The 22,745-nt window shown below is 43.4% G+C and overlaps 1 protein-coding gene across 1 annotated transcript in view; it reads left to right on the top strand.

Moving 5' to 3' along the window:
- HTR3B (5-hydroxytryptamine receptor 3B) overlaps nt 1-22,745 on the top strand; it is a 79,861-nt gene that overhangs the window by 35,789 nt on the left and 21,327 nt on the right. Inside the window, exon 3 of the mRNA XM_056107543.1 lies at nt 10,801-10,946. Coding sequence (XP_055963518.1) covers nt 10,801-10,946 — 146 coding nt within the window. The remainder of the gene's footprint in view (nt 1-10,800; nt 10,947-22,745) is intronic.

The raw sequence follows: 22,745 nt of genomic DNA, 5'->3' as shown, positions 1-22,745 counted from the left end.
AACCTTGCATTCAGACAGGTAGCGTGTGAAGAGCCAAGCCAGCGTATTGATGAGTACTGACGGCAGGTTCTTCAGGTGTTTATGTCTGACCTTGTCTGGGCCAGGTGCTGTTCACTTCTGTACCGATGAAATGGCATGTTGGATTTTGGAAGGGAGAACGTTGGGAACGACATATCCATCCTGCGGAATTTGGTATGTGGGCAGGTGGATGTGGCTATCAAAGAGATCTGAGTAGAAGTCATGGATAATCTCCATTGCCCTTCTGGAAGATGTGATAGATCCATCAGGATGTCGGAGGCAGTCATCTTGGTCTTTTAGTTGGCAAAGGACAGGCGGGCGTTACGAATGCTTTTCCCGGCTTCTGCCACATCTACCTTCTGCTTCTTCTTCTGCTCTTCTCTTTTTGAGGTCTTCTTTTATCGCATCTCTGCACTGCTTTGCGAGCTCGGACATTTGCTTGCGGTTGTCTAAGGCATGCGCCAAACCACTTTGGCGAATAAGCTCAAGAGTTTTCAAAGACAGGCATTTTTTTTTTGTGGCTATCTCTCTCTTGGCGTTCCTCACACAATCATGGAGGTGCTGAACTAGTCAATCTTATTCCTCATCAATGTTGTCAACGACGAGCATCTTCCCATGTTGTAGCAATAGTGCCAATGAGCTCTCAGTTGGTGGTCGTTCTGGGAGTTCTCTTCTTAAACTTTGCAGCCATTTCTCCCCGCACGAAGGAGACTGTGGTTCAATTCCATTTGGAAATTTCGAACAACAGCGACATCGGTCAGGCAAAACTATCGATTGAATATGATGTGGTCAATTTCGTTGTGGAACCGTCCACCGGGAGACTCCCATGTCCAATATTTAGATTCGGCCTTCTGGAACTGTGAATTACCATGGATGGTCTTGGTCAACATGATGAACTCAGACAGTCTCTCACCCTGTTCATTCCATTCTAGGTCATGTGTCCCGATGTGGAGTTCTTCGGCTGATCTTCTCGGTCCTATCTTGGCATTAAAATCACCAACAATGATCTTGTAGAAGGTGTATAGAACTTCTCCAGCTCCGTGTAGAACTCCTCAATTTCTCCTTCATCATAATTGAATGTTGGTGCATAGACAATGAAGATAGAAACTGCTGGCAGTGACCCACATCTATTCAAATGTAATCAACCGATTCAGGTTGTTAGGCATTCAAATGAATCAATGCTCATGGGCAAGTTCGTGTTGACAAGGACACCGACGCCTCCGATGCCTCTTTTATCGCATGTTCCGAGGGACAGTTCTTCTCCAGTGTCAAAAATGGCATGATGTGATTGATGCCTTCTTGTCTCGGTCAGACCAATGATGTCATACATGATCTTTCGCGCTTGTACCATCAGGTCCTCGATGGATGCATCTGATGCCTGTGTACGTGCATTGAAAATACAGACAATCATTTTTGTCTTTCTTCATTTTGGCAGCCTAGTTTGGCCTTGAGATTTTATCAGCCTCTCCTTGTAGAGTGTCTCCTGTCCCCGCGCCTGGCTGTCCTTACCGGGGGCCCCTTGGAGGGGGGCGGGTTGAGTTTCCCTCTCCGCCCCGGCAGCAGAAGACCTCCAGAACCAGCCACAGCCATGCTGAGACCAGTCTCCACATGTCTGGACAAGCCTCATGCATGAAGGAACCAGCAGAGGAAACCAGGCATGCAGGTTCCGGGGCTCAGGTCTCCAAGCCTGCTCAGATCAGGACTAGGCCTTCTCCACCAAGATCCCCCATCTTCCAGTAGGTAGGAGTTACACCCACCAGCTGCTACCAGCACCAGGTGGTCCCATCAATGGCCAAGACCCAGAGACTATAAAACCCAGTTCCCGGAAGTGCTTGGCCGCATTTATGGCCACGCGACATCTTATTATCTTGTTTTTACTTTGGAGAACCCGGCAGACTACCGAAAGTATTCTGCCCGCACGACAGAGTCTGGCAAACTTCCCATGTCGTACTCAATATGCCAAATACCAGTAACAATGATAGGTCTCATTCTCCTAGCCCCGAAAGAGCAATGAATATGGCTCTTTTAAAATCTCAGGGCTAGAAAGAAGGAGACGTTACTGGTGCCTGCTCGAGGCAATCGACATACAACAGGATGATTGTGATCTGATCATGATCTCCTTCCTCATCCTTCTCAATGCTACAGTATTAGTGACTCCTTTAGGGTCAGGGTAATGAGACCCATTGTAAGTTTCAGTCATACAATGATTAAAGACCCATCCCTCCACCAGTGCACATTCTCCACCATCAATGACCCCAGTATACCACCCTCCTTTCTATCCCTCCTCCTGCCTCGATACAATTCCCCCCACACTCTCTCTACTTTTGGGCATTATGGTTTTCAATACAGACACTGAGAGGTTAGCACTTTTGGTTCTTTATCTACTTTCCATACACATCTCCAATCTCGAACGATCCCTCCAACCATCATTGACTTAGTGATCCCTTCTCTATTCCAGCTGCCTTATCCCCGAGCTCATGAGACAGGCTTCCAACTATGGGACAATATTCCTGGCCCTTGTGTCTACTGTCCTTCTGTGTAAGTCTCATATTATGTTATTTTATATTCCACAAATGAGTGCAGTCCTTCTATGTCTGTCCCTCTCTTTCTGACTCATTTCACTTAGCATGATATTCTCCATGTTAAATGGTCTTTGTCAAAAAGACTTTCCACAACTTCACATCACATTTCTTCTCTCAGGCAGCATTTAACTCCCTCCCCCCTGTTTTCTGGAGTATTTTGGATGCACATAGAAACAGGAAGAACAGAGGAAAGAACATTTGAGACTAGTTGCCAGCAGGGTACCCTTCGATCTCTGAGTGCTCATTGTATTATTCTTACACTCAGGGTTGCTGTTTGACCTCATCTCAACACAAAGCCAGGCCTTCCCCATTGCTGCCCGACTACTATCTAACCCACAGACTTCGTTAGAATTTCACCCATTCTCTCCAAAATGTTTTTTCTAGCAAAATGATCCAATCCAGAAACCCGTTTCTTCCATCTGTTTTTCGTTGATACCATGTCTTGGTCTTTCCTGAACTTTCATGACATTGGCATTTTGGAAGATTATACAGGCACTCGTTGTCTTGTAGAGTGTCCTAGATGTGGACTTGGTGCTGGTGTTTCTTTCTGTGTCCACCTGAGCCACGAATCTCTGCATGCAGCTGGCTACCAAGTGCTGCTGTGTCTCCTCATTTGTTCCTGTTTCACGGTGCATGACTCTCAGCTGGGCAGGTGAGTTTGTGCTTCTTCTTCTTCTTCTTCTTCTTCTTCTTCTTCTTCTTCTTCTTCTTCTTCTTCTTCTTCTTCTTCTTCTTCTTCTTCTTCTTCTCCTTCTCCTTCTCCTCCTCCTCCTCCTCCTCCTTCTCCTCCTCCTCCTCCTCCTCCTTCTCCTCCTCCTCCTCCTCTGTCTTCTCCTTCTCCTCTTCCTCCTCCTCCTCCTTCTCCTCCTCCTCCTCCTCCTCTGTCTTCTCCTTCTCCTCCTCCTCCTCCTTCTCCTCCTCCTCTTCCTCCTCCTTCTCCTCCTCCTCCTCCTCCTCCTCCTTCTCTTCCTCCTCCTCCTCTGTCTTCTCCTTCTCCTCCTCCTCCTCCTCTGTCTTCTCCTTCTCCTCCTCCTCCTCCTCCTCCTCCTCCTCTTCCTCCTCCTCCTCCTTCTCCTCCTCCTCCTCCTCTGTCTTCTCCTTCTCCTCCTCCTCCTCCTCCTCCTCCTCCTCCTCTTCCTCCTTCTTCTCCTCCTCCTCCTCCTCCTCCTTCTCCTCCGCAATTGTGGAGTGCGGAGGCTTTCAGCTGCTGGGGCTCTGTTTGGGCATGCCCCGGGATCATCCTCCCACTTCAAGGATGCCTTGCAAGGGGTCAAAAGAATCTTTGCAGCTGTTGATCCCTTTTTATATTCATTTATGAGTCTCCGGATCATGGCCAGTGAATGAGCTTACTTACCACCATGAGGTGGTTCATGGATGTGGCTGCCAGGGCTTCCCAAAGTACAGGAATATGGAGGAAGGTAGCCCATATCCGACTCTGTGAAAGTCTGGAGATTTCACTCACAAAACCGACGTACCTGAGATTTTCATCCATTTGAAATTGATATTCCATGAATTATTGTCCTGAAGTTGCCATCATTCCTCCTACATTTATTCATTGGCATTCTAATGAATAAAAGCCTTATTTTTATGCATTAAATCAGCATGAACTTGTAGATGATTATTTCATGGGTCATAATTCTTGACCATCTTTATTGATTTTGATACTCAGGTTGTCATGGATTTGGCCACCAGGAGCCCATGCAGGTTGAATTCTGTACCGTCATCCCAGCCCTTCCCTTAGCACTTTTCATGTTACAGCAAGTCTCCCAGGTTCTCCTGATTTCCTTTCGCCCACCATTTTTCTGGTACTGCTAAGTAGGTATATCTGTGCCAGATATACTCATTGCTTTCGGAGTGAGCTGGATCTCTGGCCCACTGTATGTGAAATGCATGCACACACACTGACACTTGTATTTATTTCTCTAACAGAATGATAACTCCAAAACCAACTCTGTGAGTTCCAGGGTTCATTCTAGTTTTCCTCCCTTTCCACATTTCTAACTCTCTTCACCAACTGTAGGAAACCAATCAAGCTACATTTTACTATAAGATGAAAAGTAGAGTCAAGTCTCGTGAGTTATGAGGCAAGGAACCAAATAATCAAGAGATTAGGTACATACTTTCTCTTTCAACTTTCTCTATGAAAACATTTACAATCTATAATTTACAATCCATAAAACAATTTTTAAAAAGGTGGGAAAATGTTAAAAATAATATGAAACCTTGTTTCTAGAGAACCTAAGGGCCTACTAAGGAAAGAGTTTTTATATAGATTTTTGTATCTTTTTTCCTCAATAACGAAGAGAGAGTGGGTATTCAACCAAAAAGTGAAAAACTGAAAAATGTACTGAAAAGTCATAAAACTTTAATAATTGTCTTAGTAAGGTCAAAAACATCCTCTATATAGTCTCCTTCTCAAACAGTGGAAATTTGAGAGGTACTCCCATTTATCAAAAATCAATGTTTCTTTTAATTAAAGGGACTTAGGAAAAACAAAAAAAGCAGTTTCCCTCAGTATTGTTAGCAGTTGTTCTTCATTAGACAAGACCAGGTTTCCATTAGCTTTATGTAATCCAAGGAGTTCAATAACCATTGTCAAATGCTGAAGATGTTACTGCATAAGTCTGATTTGAAACAGCTATTTGGGCTTCAATTATTAATGAAATTAGTGTCCTGAATGTCAGCAAGAACATTGCCTTAGGTAAAGGCTGTAAAGGAAATCATATTAGTGTGGAATTTCCTCTCCTTAGGGGCTCCTCTTAGATTCTATTATTCACTTAGCTATCTTCAGTTAGGGAAATGGAAATGTTGGCTATGATCTGATCCCAGGGCAGAACCAAGTGGAGACATGAAGGAGGATGGTGATCGCATCAATTCTGGAAAGACGGTGTGGTGCCGTTATTGCCTTTGGTCCCGTTTTATCAAATAGCCCCAGCAAGAACTGCATAAACTGACAGGCAGTGGAGAAACAGAGTGGAGGGGAACATTGAGGAAAAATTAAGTGGCTTTCCGTTCGACGGGCAAGTGTGCATCGCTCTCCTCTGTGAGATGTGCCCAGGGATACTGGCAAGTGTGATGGCTTCACTGTGGCCCTTCGTCCTGGTGGTGGCTGCAGGTGAGTCCTTTGAGATCTCTTGATTTGGCCTGGAGGACATGGACTCTGGGGAACTGGAAGCAGCAGGCAGTTTTCTTCTCTGGGCTCCGTAACTGCTCGTTTGTTTTTCATCCTGTCATTTGGCAGCCCATGAAGCTGCATGGATACCAGTGACTTATGACTTGACTTTTACAGTTACAGACTCAGATCCACATATGTGCAGGGTCACATTGTGGGACTTTCTTTTTTATTGCTGAAAATGGGGCCTGGAACATTGGACTTATCTGATCTATCTTTGCCTTTCAGAAATCATACTCTCTTTACAGCCATTTGAAATCAAGAAAATAGAGCACTGGGCCACTCTGTTTCAGGTTTTCTTTATGTCTAGTTAATATATATTTTCTTATCAAAAACATTCCTTACCTGACTAGAAGAAAGAATCCCTTGGCTGCATCGTGGGACAGATAGATGAATATCATTTGGGTGTCAGGGGCTGTATAAATCTATATAACCAAAAAATGCATCTATAAATATCAGTGCTAAAAACATGCAGCTTTTAAAGTTCAGTCCCATCTGAAAATGCTTCTGACACTAACGTACTTCTAAATAAATTTCTGTAACTATATTTCTACAGTGCCAGAATTAACTACACTGGATTGAACCATTTTAGTTAGAATACAATAGAGTCTTAGAAAATGTGCACAAGTCAAGAATTTATTTATGATATTAGTATACCCAATATCCCACATTTTATTTTTTAAGATTATCCTACAGATCATATCTGAGTTTTCACTTTTAAAAGTACAACTGAAAGTGGAACAAGGCAATTACAGAAATGAGGAAGGAATTTGGTGACCAGAAAGCTGGAAATGATTTTTTTAATTGACTAGAGAAGAATAGTAGCCACTTATCATTAAAGTACAAAAAAAAAATCCCGGATGTTGAACTTAAAGGATAAAAGCATATCTTAATTATAAAAATGAAAGCAGAGGAATTTCATTACATACCAAATGGGTTTTTTAGCACAAAATAATTGTGAACATTAAACTAAGTAAGATTAAATAGAAAAATGAATGTAAGGAAACAAGAAATTCTTAATGCCGTTGCTTTCTGATGTTTTGTATTATGCTTGATTTTTGTTCCAAACATGGAAGAAAATGTGTTTTAGTAGGGTCTAATAATCAGTGCTTGAACATAAATCATGTTAGGAACATTTGTTGCAAAAAAAAATTGTCCCTTGGAATCTGTATTGGATTAATATGATGATAATTTGTAAATCTAAGACCCTCGAACTAACGGCCAATTTGCAGCTGTCCTCTGTGGGGAAATCTCAGGATGGAAGGGAGTCATTTCTGCCTCTCTGCCTACCAGCCAGTCTCTTAGGGATTCTGTTTCCCTTGAGTCCATTTTATTTTATTTTTCATATTCCTGAAGGTCAAATAAGAGATAGCATTGGAAACTTCAGATGTGCAGTTCTAACCTGAAGACAGACACGTGGAGAAAATAACAATGGGTCATTTTTCTCCAATAATATGTTCCATGCAGCATGGCAGCCTTTTTTGGGGTCACTCACTCCTATTCCTAACATTCTCAGGAACTAGATGGGTCTAATGCACCAGTGAAAGGGCTTTGGGTTCAGACCTGCCCTATTTTAAACCCAGCCACTTCATGTTTGGACAGTAGTAAGTCTATAGAGCCCCTCACCTATGGTAGAAGTGTCACCCTAACAGCGGGCTGATCCCAGAAAGTCATTGTAAAGGTTCAATAAGATCACTCGTGGAAAGGGCTTTCTGCCGAGTTCCTGGGTCCAGAAAGTATTCAATCATTATTAGGGAACTGGGGATATAGTAGGACATGAATGAGGGCATGAATGAGGTCCTGGGTTCAATTCCTAGCACTGCAAGAAAAAAAAGTTATAACAACCATTATTAGGGACTCACACACCTAACCCTCTATTTACTTATAACCTCTCTGATATATACATACAACTCTTCTAAAAAGTACAAACAGCTCTTTTCCTGTGTGTGTGTGTGTGTGTGTGCTGGGGAGTGGATGGGGTGGACACAAACTTAGCAGTGCCCAGGGACTGCTCCTGGGTTTAGTGCTTGGGGGTTGTTCCAGGTGGTGTTTGGAGGACCGTCCAGGTGGGAATTGAACCTGGGGCTCCATCATGCCAAGCACACACGCTTCAGTCCTTTGAGCTATGTCTCAGGCTCAGAATGGCTTTTTTTCATCAAAGAGCTCAGAATGCTTTTAAGATGGGTGCGCAGAATGTAATTCACTCAGACCAGGACAACAAAGGAATTTTCTGTTGGATCATCTTTTAAAAATTTCTCCTCACCTAAGAGTGCTATTAACTCATAGCTCAGTCCCTCACACATTTCACTTTCCAGAAACCTCACAACGAATTCTTTGAAGCTGGTTATTAGCATTCAAGAAGGCGGTGCTAGCCAGGAATCTTTCCTGGGTCTGTTGCTAGCTCCCACCAGTGTCTGATGAAACATCACTGAACTGTGAGTCATTTGGTGCTTGTGTGAATGTCACATTCGCTTTCAAAGGGCATAATTTACGTTTAATTAATGGTCACTTAAATCCTTAATCTCTCTCCTGTAATTGATCTTGCTCCTCAAGCAAATTTGCATTCATAGTAGAAATGTAATTTATTATTTCTTCCCATCTGAAGCAAACCAAAAAAAAATCCCATGGACAATTTACCTGCACTTCCTTTTGCACTTATTTTTGTGTTTTCCTCCTACCCCGGCTTATTTCTCTTTGTCCATAGTTCTAACTTCCAGAACTTTCTTTTTTTTTTTTTAACCTAAAGACTTTGACATGTTCTAAAAAAGATGTGCTTATTCATAGGGGACCTATGAGTAGTTTCCTAGGGGGAATAGGCGTCTTTACGAGTGGAGCGTATAGGGTAAATAAGGTCCTTTCTCAGAATTATGTTTTCATTCTGTCTCTGGTAGTTTTGTGGATTGAAACATGCACATTTCAGTTTCCCCAACTGGGACTTGAATTGGGAGCTTCCAAGCGAGGTAAAAGTAAAAGTTGCCCACAGGGAAAGTTCCCAGGAAAAGCACCAAGACCAGCCTCGCTTTGTACTCCTGACTTCTCTCCCCTGGGGTACCACAGCAAGAAACGGTCTCGGGGAGAGAGATTCACAGCACATTTTTTTGACAACCACAGTTCACAAAACCCCTATAAATGACGCCGGATGCCAGCCACCCACCTTCGTAGTGCATGCCTGAATAGCGATGCCACTATAGGCGGCTTCTCGGGTGAGTGGTGAGGGAGTTAAAATGCTCATTAGCCTCGCAGTTCTCGTGGTAATGAAAGGGAATATTCCACTGCCCACACTGAGTCTGCAATGGCACCTCCAGCACCGTGGTTAGCATCTCTGTCCCACCGACGCTGATAAATCACAGACATCGCTGCCCGGAGCAGTCAGTGACAGGCGTCCTTCATAAAGAAATGGTCAGAAGCAGCTTTGTCACACGGGGAAGAGAGAGCTCATTGACAGCTTCCTGCTGGATCCCACACACACACCTTCAGCAGCCCATCAAAATAACCATCAAAACCCTGGCAGCGGGGCGAGATCACGCACAGGAGTCCGCTGATGGATTTCACTCACGCACACAGGGCCAGGGGCTGTGCGCCCGCGTCAGCGCGACAACTGAGTGAAGCCGTGAATCCCCCAGGGGCCCCATGCACAGCTTCTGAACAAAATATCTTTTTGCAATTCTGAGGAAGTTCTCACAAATTTGTCACTTCCAATTGTTGGTGTTCATTTCTCTGGCTTGCTTCCCCCTGGCCACCCCAGCCTGCAACACCAGTCATGCATAGCTCTGCTACAAATCAGGATTCCTGGGTCAGAGGAGATGGTTGCTGCCCAGACCTGGAGGGGAATTGCCCAAAAGGAAGATCTCATTTTCTGACAAGTGCATTTGATTGAAAGGCAGAGTGAGGGAGGAATGAGATTGAAAGAAAAAAAAAATTTTTTTTAATTGAATCACCCAGAGACACACAGTTACGAAGCTGTTCATGGTAGGGTTTCAGTGATACAATGTTCCAACACCCATCCCTTCACTAGTGTACATTTTTTCACCACCAGTGTCCCCAAGTTTCCTTCCCATCATCATCCCATCCTGCCTCTAAGGCAGGCATTTTAATCCTCTCTCTCTCTCTCTCTCATTCTCTCTTGCATTGGTTTATGCATAACTGTATTATGGTTTGCAGATCAGGTACTGAAAGATTATCATGCATATCCCTTTACCTACTTTCAGCACTCAGCTCTTGTCCAGAGCGTTCATTTCCAACTATCATTGTCACAGTGGTCCCTTCTCTATCCTATCTGTTTCTGCTTGTGACAAGTTTCCTTCCTGGCCCTTGTTTCTACGTCTTTGGGTATTAGTCTGTAATATGTTTTTTTTAATGAGTTTTTTTTTTAATAAACAAGAAATGTATGAGTGAGAATCTCATGAATTCAATTCTTTTGAAATATGCATAGATCTTGGGGTTGTCTGTTATGTTTTTGCATGGGTCCCCTAATTGTTGAACTACAAATGGAAAGGCAGAAGAAAAACTGGGGGAGATTAAGGTTAGCCCCGAGTACCTTCCTTCCTTCCTTCCTTCCTTCCTTCCTTCCTTCCTTCCTTCCTTCCTTCCTACCTTTCTTCCTTCCTTCCTTTCTTTCTTTCCTTTCTTTCTTTTTTTCTTCCTTCCTTCCTTCCTTCCTTCCTTTCTTTCTTTCTTTCTTTCTTTCTTTCTTTCTTTCTTTCTTTCTTTCTTTCTTTCTTTCTTTCTTTGTACCAGTGTGAAATGACATAGGAATAAAAGGAAGCCTGTATCTCCAAGATGCGATTGCAGTATAAAAGAAATTGGAGATGGAGTGGGTTTATTGTGAGATTTCACAGGTGGGTCCGATTGACTGTCAGCTAACTTAAAATTAGGATCTGCCGAAGGGCCCACTAGCTGGCTGTGAACTTAAACAGATTGGGTGCGCCACAAATTCAGTTCTGCCATGAGCCACTGAGGGCTGAACAGTTAGAAATCAATTCAAGATGCTGAGTTCCTCTCTCCTGCTCCACGGCGATTCTCTTTCAGACTCCCCCACTCCCAGGAATGCTGCCCTGTCCCATCTCACCAAGGAGCTGCTGCAGGCATACCACAAGGAAGTGAGGCCGGTTCATGACTGGACCGATGCCACCACTGTCTACCTGGACATAGTTTTCCGAGCTGTACTGGACGTGGTAAGGATGCTAACTCCTCTCCCAGTCCCATTAGTAACTCTTGTAAAACTACTGCAGAGACAGGACCCCAAGAGGCGGGTGACGCTAGATTCCGCTTTAGCAGTAAGCCTGAGGTTAAATCTCCCTCGGCAGCTCATGCTTTCTAGTGCTCAGCTTACACGGGGAAGGACAACGCGGGTTTCACAAATGCACATCCTGCCCTAATGGGTCTCAGAATAGAATGTTTTCTCATAAGAATTATTGATAGCAGGTTTAGAGAAAATAGCACAGGTGCTTACCCTGCATGTGGCCGACCTCTGTTCAATCCCTGGTATCATTTATGGTCCCCTGAGCACTGCTATGAGTAACCCCTCATTATAGAGCCAGGAATAACCCCCGAGTACCACTGAGTGTGACTCAAATGCCCCAAGCCCTGTATCTCCACCCACCTCCACAAAAAAATAACTCTAAGAATTGTTTTATTCAGGGGCTGGAGTGATAGCACAGTGGGTAGGGCGTTTGCCTTGCACTTGGGCGACCCAGGTTCGATTCCCAGCATCCCATATGGTCCCCCGAGCACCGCCAGGAGTGATTCCTGAGTGCAGAGCCAGGAGTAACCTCTGAGCATCGCCGGGTGTGACCCAACAAGCAAAAAAAAAAAAAGAATTGTTTTATTCTTTTTGGGTCGCACCTGGCAATGCACAGGGGCTATTCCTGGCTTTGCACTCAGGAATTACTCCTGGTGGTGCTCAGGGGACCATATGGGATGTTGGGAATGGAACCCGGTTGGCTGCATGCAAGGCAAACTACTTACCTGTTCTACTATTGCTCCAGCACCAACCTAACAATTGTTAATACCAAAATAATAATAGGTTTGTTTGGGGACAACATGAGTTATGCTCAGGGCTCACTCCTGGCTCCTGGGGGCGGGTCAGGGAATCACATGGGGTGCCGGGATGGAAGCTGGGTTGCTGCATGCAAGGCAAACACCTTAGCTTCTAAGTTCTTGCGGATTTTTTCCTACTTCCTCAGACTCCATGATAGGTGTTTCATGTTCACCACAGTTTGCTCTGAGAGTGTCCATTGCTCTACTCTGACCACCTTTTGGAGTAACCAGGTTTTTCAAAATCAGTCCTACTGGTAAGGATTTAGTGGTATTTTCTTTTTTTTTTCTTTTTTAATTTCTTTTTTATTTTATTGAATCACCATGAGATAGTTACATTCATGTTTGAGTTACAATCACACAATGATCAAACACCCTTCCCTCCACCAGTGCACATTCCCCACCACCAATATCCCCAGTATAACCCCCCCCTCTTTCCCTCTTTCCCACTGCTTCCATGGCAGACAATATTCCAAATACTCTCTCAACTTTTGGGCATTATGGTTTGCAATACAGATACTGAGAGGTTATCATGTTTGGTCCTTTATCTACTTTCAGCACACATCTCCCGTCCCGACCTATTGAGTTGGAGGGTACTTCAAAGGAATTATGATTAATAGATAAGATATTCATCACAATAACAGTAACTAGTGTTTACTGAGCACCCCCTGTGCTAGAATTCTTGTACCATACATATTGTGTCATTCAATTGACTTCCTATTCTTTTTATTTATTTATTTATTTATTTTTGTATTCCCTAGTTAATGTATTATTATTATTATTTTTTAAAACACCATGAGGTACAGTTGTAGATTTACAATTTTTTGTGCTTGGGTTTAGGTTATACAGTGATCAAATACCCATCCCTCCACCAGTGCCCATTAGTGGTATTTTCAATGTGGGGTTTTGTTTTGGGGCCTCACCCAGAGATGCTCAGGGGTTACTCCTGGCTCTGCACTCAGGAATCACTCCTGACAGTTCTAACGGGATCACATAGGATGTCGGGGATCTGACCTAGGTCAACTGCATTCGAAGCAAGCACCCTACCCACTGTAGTATTTATTCAGTCCCTCACTGTGGTTTAATTTTAAATTTTCCTGATGTTAATGATATGGGGCTCTATGTAAGGGCTATTGGTTATGTGTGTGTGTGTGTGTGTGTGTGTGTGTGTGTGTGTGTGTGTGTGTAGTACCTGCTCAAATCTTTTCCTAATTTTTCTGGGTTGTTGGGTTTTTTTTATACTAGATTTAGAGGAGCTGTTTTTATATTCTGGATATAATTCTTTGCTGGATATGCAGTGTAGATGTTTTTTGCAGTCTATAGATTGCTCATTTTCTTAATTGGGTTTCCTGATGAGGAACAGAAATTTTTTAATTTAATGAAATCTATTTCTTATAATGATTTCTGGGCACTAGGAAATCTTTGCTGCTTCCAACTTCTTGCAGATATTTTCCTATATTTTCTGCCAAACTTACAGTTTTCAGTCTCCTAGGTTTAGATCTACGGTCTGTGGAGAATTTTTGTGATGCGTGAATGCATCAGGTATGATTCAAGGTTCTTGCTACTGATTTTGCATTTGTTTGGCTTGTGAATCCTCTTCCCCTCCCCATTTATATAGGAGTAGCTCCAGTACCATAGTTTTGAAAGTCTTCTTTTTCCTTCATTGAATTGTTTTGGTGCCTTGTTCAAAATTTAAACAGTAAATGTCTGTCTCTTTTTCTTAATATTTTTTCATTTTCATTTCATTTCATCATCCTGTTATTCGTCGATTGCCTCGAGCAGGCCCCAGTAACGTCTCTTTCATCCTAGCCGTGAGATTATATTCAAGGCTATTTAGGAGAATGAGACCCATCATTGTTACTGGTATTTGGCATATTTGGTACGCCACGGGGAGTTTGCCAGACTCTGCCCTGTGGGCAGGCTACATTCGATAGCCTGCAAGTTTGTCCAAAATAGGAATGAGACAATAAGATGTCATAAAAAAAAGTTCTGATAAGATGTCGAGCGGCCGCAAATGCGGCCGCGTGGTTCCGGGATCTGAATTTTATAGTTTCTGAGTCTTGGCCGCTGATGGGATTACACGGAGCCAGGGGGCCAGGTGGTGGGTGTGACCCCCGCCTACTGGAATTTGGAGGATCTGGGTGGAAGATGCTCGACTCCAATTCGAGTAGGCTTGGAGGTCTCGGCCCCAGAACCCGCGTGGCTTTGTCCCTCTGCCAGTACCTTCATGTGTGCAGAGAGTGGTCTCAGCATGGTGGTGGCTGGTCCTGGAGGTCTTCGGCTGCTGGAGCCTTGGTCGGGGCGGGGAGGAAAGCTCAACCGGCTCCCCTCCAAGGGACTCCGGGAAGGAACACCCAGGCGCGGGGGCAGAAGACTGCACTGTTCTCGTCCAGGATCTGGATTTTATAGTCTCTGAGTCTTGGCCGCTGATGGGATTACACGGCGCCAGGAGGCCAGGTGGTGGGTGTGACCCCCGCCTACTGGAATTTGGAGGATCTGGGTGGAAGATGCTTGACTCCAATTCGAGTAGGCTTGGAGGTCTCGGCCCCGGAACCCGCGTGGCTTTGTCCCTCTGCCAGTACCTTCATGTGTGCGGAGAGTGGTCTCAGCATGGTGGTGGCTGGTCCTAGAGGTCTTCGGCTGCCGGAGCCCTGGTCGGGGTGGGGAGGAAAGCTCAACCCGCTCCCCTCCAAGGGGACCCGGCGAGGACAGCCAGGCGCGGGGGCAGGAGTTTTATAATCAACTCCTCAATTTCCATGAACTTTTCTTTCTTAATTTCTAAAACTCTTCTTAGAATTTATCTAGGAGGGTGGAAAATCTGCAAAGAAATTTAGGGGAGAATTGGCATCTTAGCAATACTTATTATAATTTGTGGGGGACCTGGGTCACAGCAGTGCTCAGGGCTTAATCCTGGCTTTGTGGTCAGGGATTACTTAGGAAGGTTCTCCAGGGACCATATGGGATGCTGAGATTTGAAACCAGACCAGCTGTCTGTAAGGCAAACTCCCTACTCACTATACTATCACATTGCCCCTTTGCCCAATTTTAAATGAATCTTCTTTAGTGTAAAGTCACCTTGTATATTTCCTTTTGAAAAAAATTGAGTGTAAGGTCAACAAATGAGTTGGAGCGCATACTTTGCATACAAGAGGTTCTGGTTACCCACCCCTCTCGCCGCCCCCCGCCCCCCCAGGACCACAAGAGGAATTCCACCAGCACCAAGATGAGCACGACCTCTGAGCATGCATTGTGTGCTCCCCCGCTAAAATAGCAAAATTAATTAAGGTTTGGCCAGAGAAAGTTCCTGTTTTGCATGCAGGAGATCTGAGTTTGATTTCAGGTGCCACATGGTCTCCTAAACTCCGCTGGGAAAAATCCCAATCACAGAGCCATGAGTCTCCTCTGAGCACTGCCAGATAGGGCCAAAATAAAAATCAAAATAAGTTAAGGTAAAACTGACATGTGACATTATTATATTATTTTTGGATATATAATATAATTCAAAATTCATATACAGTACAAAATGATCACAATGATTCTAGTTATATCCATCACTATCAGAACTTACACAGTGTTTTTCTTGGATGAAAACCTGTAAGATTCACTGTTCTTGGCTGGGAAGTAGCTCAGGTGGATAGCACTTGGTTTGCATGAGTTGAGGTCCCGAGTTCAAGTCCTGAGGGTACCATGAATGTGAAACAGACCCAGATTCACTCCGTTGCAACTTTCAAATACACAATATAATATTATCTATTATTGTTGTATATTACATACCCATGAATGACTTACAAAATCATGTGATGTAAACACACACACATATGCGCGCGCGCACACACACACACACACACACACACACACACACACACATACACACACACTTGTCCCCCACCAAAAAGGTTAGATATGCCGTTGTAATAATGTAGACGGAGAATGTTATGCTTGCTAAAGTAAGCCAGATGGGGAAAGACAACACCACATGATTTTACTTGTTGTTTTTTCTGAAGCGAAAAATGAGTGCATGACATAAAATAGCTTTTTAGGTTATAAGAGTAATTAGTGGTTAACCCAAGGGAAGGGGGAAGGAGGAATGGATAAATAGGAAGAACGGGGACAAATGCAGAGAAAACAATAGAACTACATTTTAATTTAATTTTATTAATTTTTTTCATTGAATCACAGTGAGATACACAGTTACAAGTTTGTTCATGATTGGGTTTCAATCATACAATGTTTCAACACCTATTTCTTCACAAGCATATATTTCCCACCACCAATGCCCCCAATTTCCTTCCCATCCAGCCCTTGCCTTACTCTATGACAGGCACTTTTCTTCGCTATCTCTCTTTCTGTCTCTCTGTCTCTCTCTGTCTCTCTTTGTCTCTCTGTCTCTCTGTCTCTCTCTCTCTCTGTCTCTGTCTCTCTCTCTCCTTTTGGGAATTGTGGTTTGTAATACAGATACTGAGAGGTTATTATGTATCTCCCTATAAACACAGTTCTTGTCCTTCTTGTCCAAAGTGATCATTTCTAACTTTTATTGCCATGCTGGTCTCTTCTCTATCCTAACTGCCCTTTGCCCCTACACACTTATGGCAAGCTTCCAACTACTGAAACTTGCATTTTTAGGGCAAGCTTAATGTAATATATATTCATGTTGATTTTCAATGATACACTTGAAACTTATAATGTTATAATGTAATACTACATCAATTAAAATAGCTCATCTATACTTTTAAAAAAAGAGACATATGTCTGAAAGTTTATTCCTTCTGATCCCTTTCATCTCTTTTTACTTCCTCCCAATCTCATCCCCCCGCCCCCGGGAGTCAACAGTCAGTTCTCTTTAAGTTTTCTTTTGTACATTCCCATCCTTAGGGAAAAGTCTTTTACTATTAAGTATGATTTAACTGTAGTGTACTGGTAACTCTTCTGTCACAGGTTGAGGAAGTTATTTTCCGGTTTTGTTTTGTGGCACTGGTACTTGAACCCAGGACTTTACCCATGCAAGGCATATGCTGAGCCACGTCCCTCCTCCCTCCGTCCCTTACTGCTCCTGCATGGTGCTCACAGCTAGTCCTGGCTCCATGCTCAGGAGAGACTCCTGGTTGTGTTCAGGAAACTACACACAGCGCCGTGGATTGAACCTGGGTCGACCACATGCGAGGCAAGTGCCTTCCCTGCTCTCCTATCTCTTGATCAAGTCCTTGCTTTTTTTAGTTAGTTTGTTTTTTTTTTTTTGCCTTTTGGGTCACACCGGTGATGCACAGGGGTTACTCCTGGCTCATGCACTCAGGAATTACTTCTGGTGGTGCTCGGGGGACCATATGGGATGCTGGGAATTGAACCCGGGTCAGCCATGTGCAAGGCAAACACCCTACATGCTGTGCTATTGCTCCAGGCCCTGTCCTTGCTCTTGTAGAGTGATGTTGTGGTGTTTTTTCCCCGGAGTACCTAGTCCCTGTCAACCAATAAATTACCAACTTTATATTTGTGTCATTTCCAGATTGTTACAGAAATGATTCCATGGAAGATGTTAGCACGGAGATCAACTTCTTTCATTCAGAATCATTCCCTTCAGGCTTATCTAAGTTGTTGTGCATGACAGTAGTTTCTAGTTTGCACTTCAGAGGTTTTTTTTTAATTAAAAAATTATTATTTGGAGGGGTCAAAGCATTTTATTGAAAGACTTCAGGGAAGAATAAAAACCCAATAACCCCAGCCTGGCTGGAAACCACCCGGCTTTACAGTTGCAGAAAAAACTATTGCTTTTTTTTTGGTGGTGGTGGTGGGGCACACCCAGTTGTGCTCAGGGCTTACTTCTGACTCTGCTCATGGAATCACTCCTGGAAGCACCAGGAAACTATATTCAGTGGTGGGGATTGAGCTCTAGTCGGCCACAGGTACAGCAAGCACCTTACCTGCTGTACTATCTCTCTGGTCCGGCCACCGATTTTTGAATCTGTCAGTCTATGCATTTTAATTGAAGTGATTCATCCATTTATCACACATTTTGTTATTAGTTTTTCCATCTTTTTTTTCTTTTCTTTCTTTTTTTTGGGGAGGGGGGTTCAAGATAAGCACCTTAATAGCTGAATAGCTAGTATCACCTCTGGTGCCATCATCATTTTAGATCACGGTCCTCCCGTTGTTCATTGATTAGCTCAAGCGAGCCCAGTAACGTCTCCATTGGAGACTTTGTTGTTACTGTGTTTGGCATATCGAATACATCACGGGTAGCTTGCCAGGCTCTGCCGTGCGGGCGAGATACTCTAGGTAGCTTGCCGGGCTCTCCGAGAGGGGCGGAGGAATCGAACTCGGTCGGCCATGTTGTCTGTGTGCAAGGCAAACGCCCTACTGCTGTGCTATCGCTCCAGCCCACCATCATCATTAACTTATTAAAACAAAGCATGTAGAACTAACGTTGTTACATTTCACATAAAATTTACAAACGTCTGTCAGCACAAGGAAAAAATGACAACGATACATAGTGATGGATATAAGCTATATCCATTGTGCTCATCATTTCACATTATATACAAGTCAGTATGTTGTACACCTGAAACTAATATAACGTTTTCTGTCAGATTCATCTCAAAATAGGTATGAATCTGTACAACAGTGAAACTCTGTTTGCCCAGGCTGGAGAAATGGCAAAAGCACAACTTGGCATAAACTGGGTCCCTGGTTGAAACACTAGCACCGCATGGCCTCTTAATCTCTGTAATGCATGATCCTGGTGATCTCCTCTAGAAAGCCTCCCCAAAGAAAGAAGCATAAAACCAAATTCCACTCTCCCATTCCCAGTTTTTGTTCTATGTCCCCCTGCAATTTTACATTTACATGTGAAACATACCCCACAAAACAATGTTGTCACCTTAATCTACTTTATGAATATAATTTCACAGCGTCAATTTTTTTTTTTTTTGCTTTTTGGATCACACCCGGCAATGCACAGGGTTTACTCCTGGCTCTGCACTCAGGAATCAACCCTGGCGGTGCTCAGGGGACCATATGGGATGCTGGGAATCGAACCTGGGTTGGCCGCGTGCAAGGCAAATGCCCTACCCGCTGTGCTATTGCTCCAGCCCCCCAGTGTCAATTTTAATGAAAGTATTTTCTTTTGTGGACATCTTAGCATTATGATTCATACTCTATTTTTTTTGAAAACTGGAAATTAGAATTCATGGAAAAAGTAATTTTTTTTATATAGGAATACTGCTATTTATTCAGCCACTGATTAGCTGATTGAATTGGGCATGAACTTCACCTTACTTTTTTTTTTCATTTTTTATAATTTTATTTATTGACTTACCATGAGATCAGTTACAAAGCTTTCGGGTTTAAGTCTTGGTCATACAATGAAACAACCGTATCCTCACCAGTGACCATTCTCCACCCCCCAAAACCCCAGTATACCCCCGTTCCACACCCTCCCCCTACCTGTGGGGCAGATGATTTCCAAATTAGTCTCTCTCTACTTTGATTACATTCAATATTTTGACATTAGACCCACCATTATTATTTTGGATTTTACCCCAACACCCAGATCTGCTGATAAGGCAACAGTAGACAATTTGTTTTCTATTGCTGGTTATGAATAACATATGATGTCACATGGCTGCAGCAGTGGCCACGCAATTTTGAAATTCCGAAATTTTACATAAATTTGGAGGGATTTCTGCCCAATCTGCTGGGTTCCGAGATTTGTTCCTGAGTCTCTTGAATCATGGCTGTTAAGCAGCTTGATCAGGAGCCAGAAAGGCCATTCGTGGGTGGCGATTGGGGTCTCTTTGGGACGGGGAGGAAAGGGCCGGCTCCATGCGCATCCCATGAGGCCCCACATGTCTCGTCACTGCAGGCCCAAACCTGACTGTCCAATGGCCTCTGGCAGATGGTGGCCACCAAGCCACCTTGGGGGAGCAGGTGGAGGGAAGTACCTTTACCCCCTGGAATGGCCTGGCGACAGTAACCTACTGCGGGGTCCAGATGCATTTCTGCCAAAAGCCGCTGGGGTTCAAGATTTGTTTCTAAGTCTCTGGGTTCATGACCGTTAAGCAGCTTGATCGGGGGCCAGAGAGACTGTTTGTGGGCAACAACTCGGGGTCTTGTTGGTATGGGGAGGAAAGGGCCGGCTCCACCCCCATCCCGTGAGTGTCTCTTCACTGCGGACCCAAACCTGACTGTCCTGTGGCCTCTGGAGGATGGCGGCCACTGGGCCTCCAGGGGGAACAGGCCAAGGAACAAAACCTATTCCCACCTGGGGTGGCCCAGCGCCTGTAACCTACTTCAGGGACTAGACGCATTTCTGCCAAAAGCCGTTGGGTTTCAAGATTTGTTTCTGAGTCTCTGGGATCATGGCTGTTAAGCAATTCGATCGGGAACCAGAGAGGCCATGCCTCCAATTACATAGCTGAGCTGGAGGTGGTTTTCTTGGTAAACTTTGCCCCAACTTTTTGGGGTCTGGCCAAAGGCACAGCAGCAATTTTGGGGTATCTGGAAGTCTGAAGGCGCCATCAGGATGCTGATGAACTTGCCTTACAGGTACAGACTGACCTGGGAAAAAGTAATTTTGAACTAAAAGTCTAATTGTTATAACAGGGCTTCAATGATTGTCTTATCTTACAGCTTCAAGCCTTTGTCTCGCTAATTTAACTTCTCTTCACCTTATGTGCATACTCACACAAGTAAAAAGAGGATCCTGCCACAGTATTTCGATAAATGAATTTGATAAAGGAATTACCCATCCCTTCTTGTGTGTTTACTTGTGTGCTTACTCACACAAGTATAAAGAGGAGCCTGCAACAATATTTTGATAAATGAATTCGACAAAGAAATTACCCTTCTCTTCTCCAGAAGGAAGTACTTTACCAGGGCTTTCATACACATAGCCCCTGTAAAAAGATTCATTTCAGTTTTTTCTTTAACTGGATGTTGAACTTGGATGTTGGCTGTGGTTGTGTCTTCACCTCCATAAGAACTATTAGTCCTTGTAGTCTGTGGGTTGTGATGACTGGATTGTCAGACTTTGCTTAATGAAAAGCGTATGACTTCAGCCATTTCTTGTGAGTCCCCAGAGCAGAGGTAGGCTCAGCCTTGAATAAAAAATTAAACCCCCTTTCCAGGTCCCTTCTCTACTCATTCTTCCATTTTATGACTTTTCCAATTCAGAAAAGTAGAATACTCAGGCTTCTTCAGAGGTTGCTTGTTTAGAACTAAATATTTAGTTTATTGAGAACTAAATAATTTAGAATGATCTTGATAAAGATATATCAAATTGAATTTTTAAAACCTAATTCTTCCTACCCTGGAAAAAAAGATAAAAGAAAATCAGCTTCCTTGTGATAGGTACATAGAATACTATCATTTTAAATAGAGATGTCTCTTTTTTACTTTTATGCAATATACTAATTTGCTACTAGAAAATATTAGGTAATATTATTAGATGTGGCAAAATTGCCCTTTGGAAACAAAATGTGTTTATATTCCTCTCTATTCAGTCTTCAATAGATATTCACTACTGGGTCGAACTTAAACTTGTCATTTTGCCATTCTTTCTTCTATCTCATCCACTGAATATCTTCCTTTCCTTTCATCTGCAAAATATTAATAGTCCTCCACACTGCAGTTTCTGAAAGGAATGTCTCAGTTCTTCCAACTAACAGCAGTTCCTCCTTCCTTTGAGTCCACTGAAATGCACATAACTATCTGGGAAGATTCTCCAATTTATTACTGAGCGAGTAAAGGATGAACTTTTGTGCTCATGGTCATTGATTTGGGATGAAGGAGCAATCCCAGTGGTGTTTAGGGGCTATTCCCAGCCTGAAATTCCAGGAGTCATTCTTGGTGGTGCTAGGGTGGGGGCAGGAGGTGGTGGCCATGTGGTACCCAGGACTGAACCTGGGTCTCAGTCAATCCCTACGCTCCAGTTCATTGACCCATGTCTTGAACCCTCACACTCATTTACACAATATGCATAACAATATATCTTCCAAGAAACTAGATAGATACTTGTCTGAATCATGAAAATATGTAAGCACCACTTCTACAGTTGCCTTTATTGTTTCAAGACTGACTTAAGTTAATATACTTTGCAAATGTCTCTGTTACCTTTAGGTAACACCTTTTCCTCACTTTGGTTACTGACAGGGCCAGTTTTGAAGGACTTGATTCATCTGCTCCCAGATCCTGCTCAGCTGAGCAGCCCCCCCCTCCCCCCCACCAGAGAGTGCAGATAACTTGTTGGGTGCATGTGTGAACAGCTGAACTACAGGCAACTTTTGTTTGGAATGAAGAGGCTCCAGCCTAGCTTTCCGCACTGCACTTCGCTTCCATTATACTGTTTTTGCCTCCTGTTTTGTTTATATGAAAGACTACAGTCTTGCCTTAGAATTTCTGGGTATTATGAGTACCTTAGGGAAATCTGATTATAGAGATAATCTACTCAACAGCGAAGAGTCTCCATTTGTTTCTATTGAGTTTTGTCAATTCCAAATCCCAGATACCTTTGTATTCCAGTCCATTGACGAGTGCCTCCCAGCCAGACGCTGAGGCATCTGTTTCTATAGTCCTCGGAACTGGGAAAGATAAATAAGAATGTGCGGGAATTATCTGTATATTTGCTAACCACCAATTTAGATCTAAATAGACTCCCTCTGTTAGGAAGACTAATGAATTCCAATTCTCTGAAATATCCTTTGCTTTTAACAAGCAAGATGGAAGGTATCTAAAGGAAAAAAAAAAAAAGAGAAAAAGATACACAGAGGGAAAGCTGTGAATAATGCCACCAGAGAACCAATTATGTTCACCAGCTGGCATTGAGAAACTTGTCTCTGTTAACAAAAAAGGATTTTAGTTTTAGCCTCAAACTCCTTTTCGACATTGTGTTCTGTAGGGCTGAATTGATGTAGCTTTCCAGACACCCCCATAAGATGCTAGGGGGG

Source organism: Sorex fumeus, unplaced genomic scaffold (assembly GCF_029834395.1).
Source record: "Sorex fumeus unplaced genomic scaffold, SorFum_2.1 ptg000169l, whole genome shotgun sequence".
In the NCBI taxonomy this organism is placed as follows: Eukaryota; Metazoa; Chordata; class Mammalia; order Eulipotyphla; family Soricidae; genus Sorex; species Sorex fumeus.
This window is presented reverse-complemented; position numbering and strand designations above follow the sequence as displayed.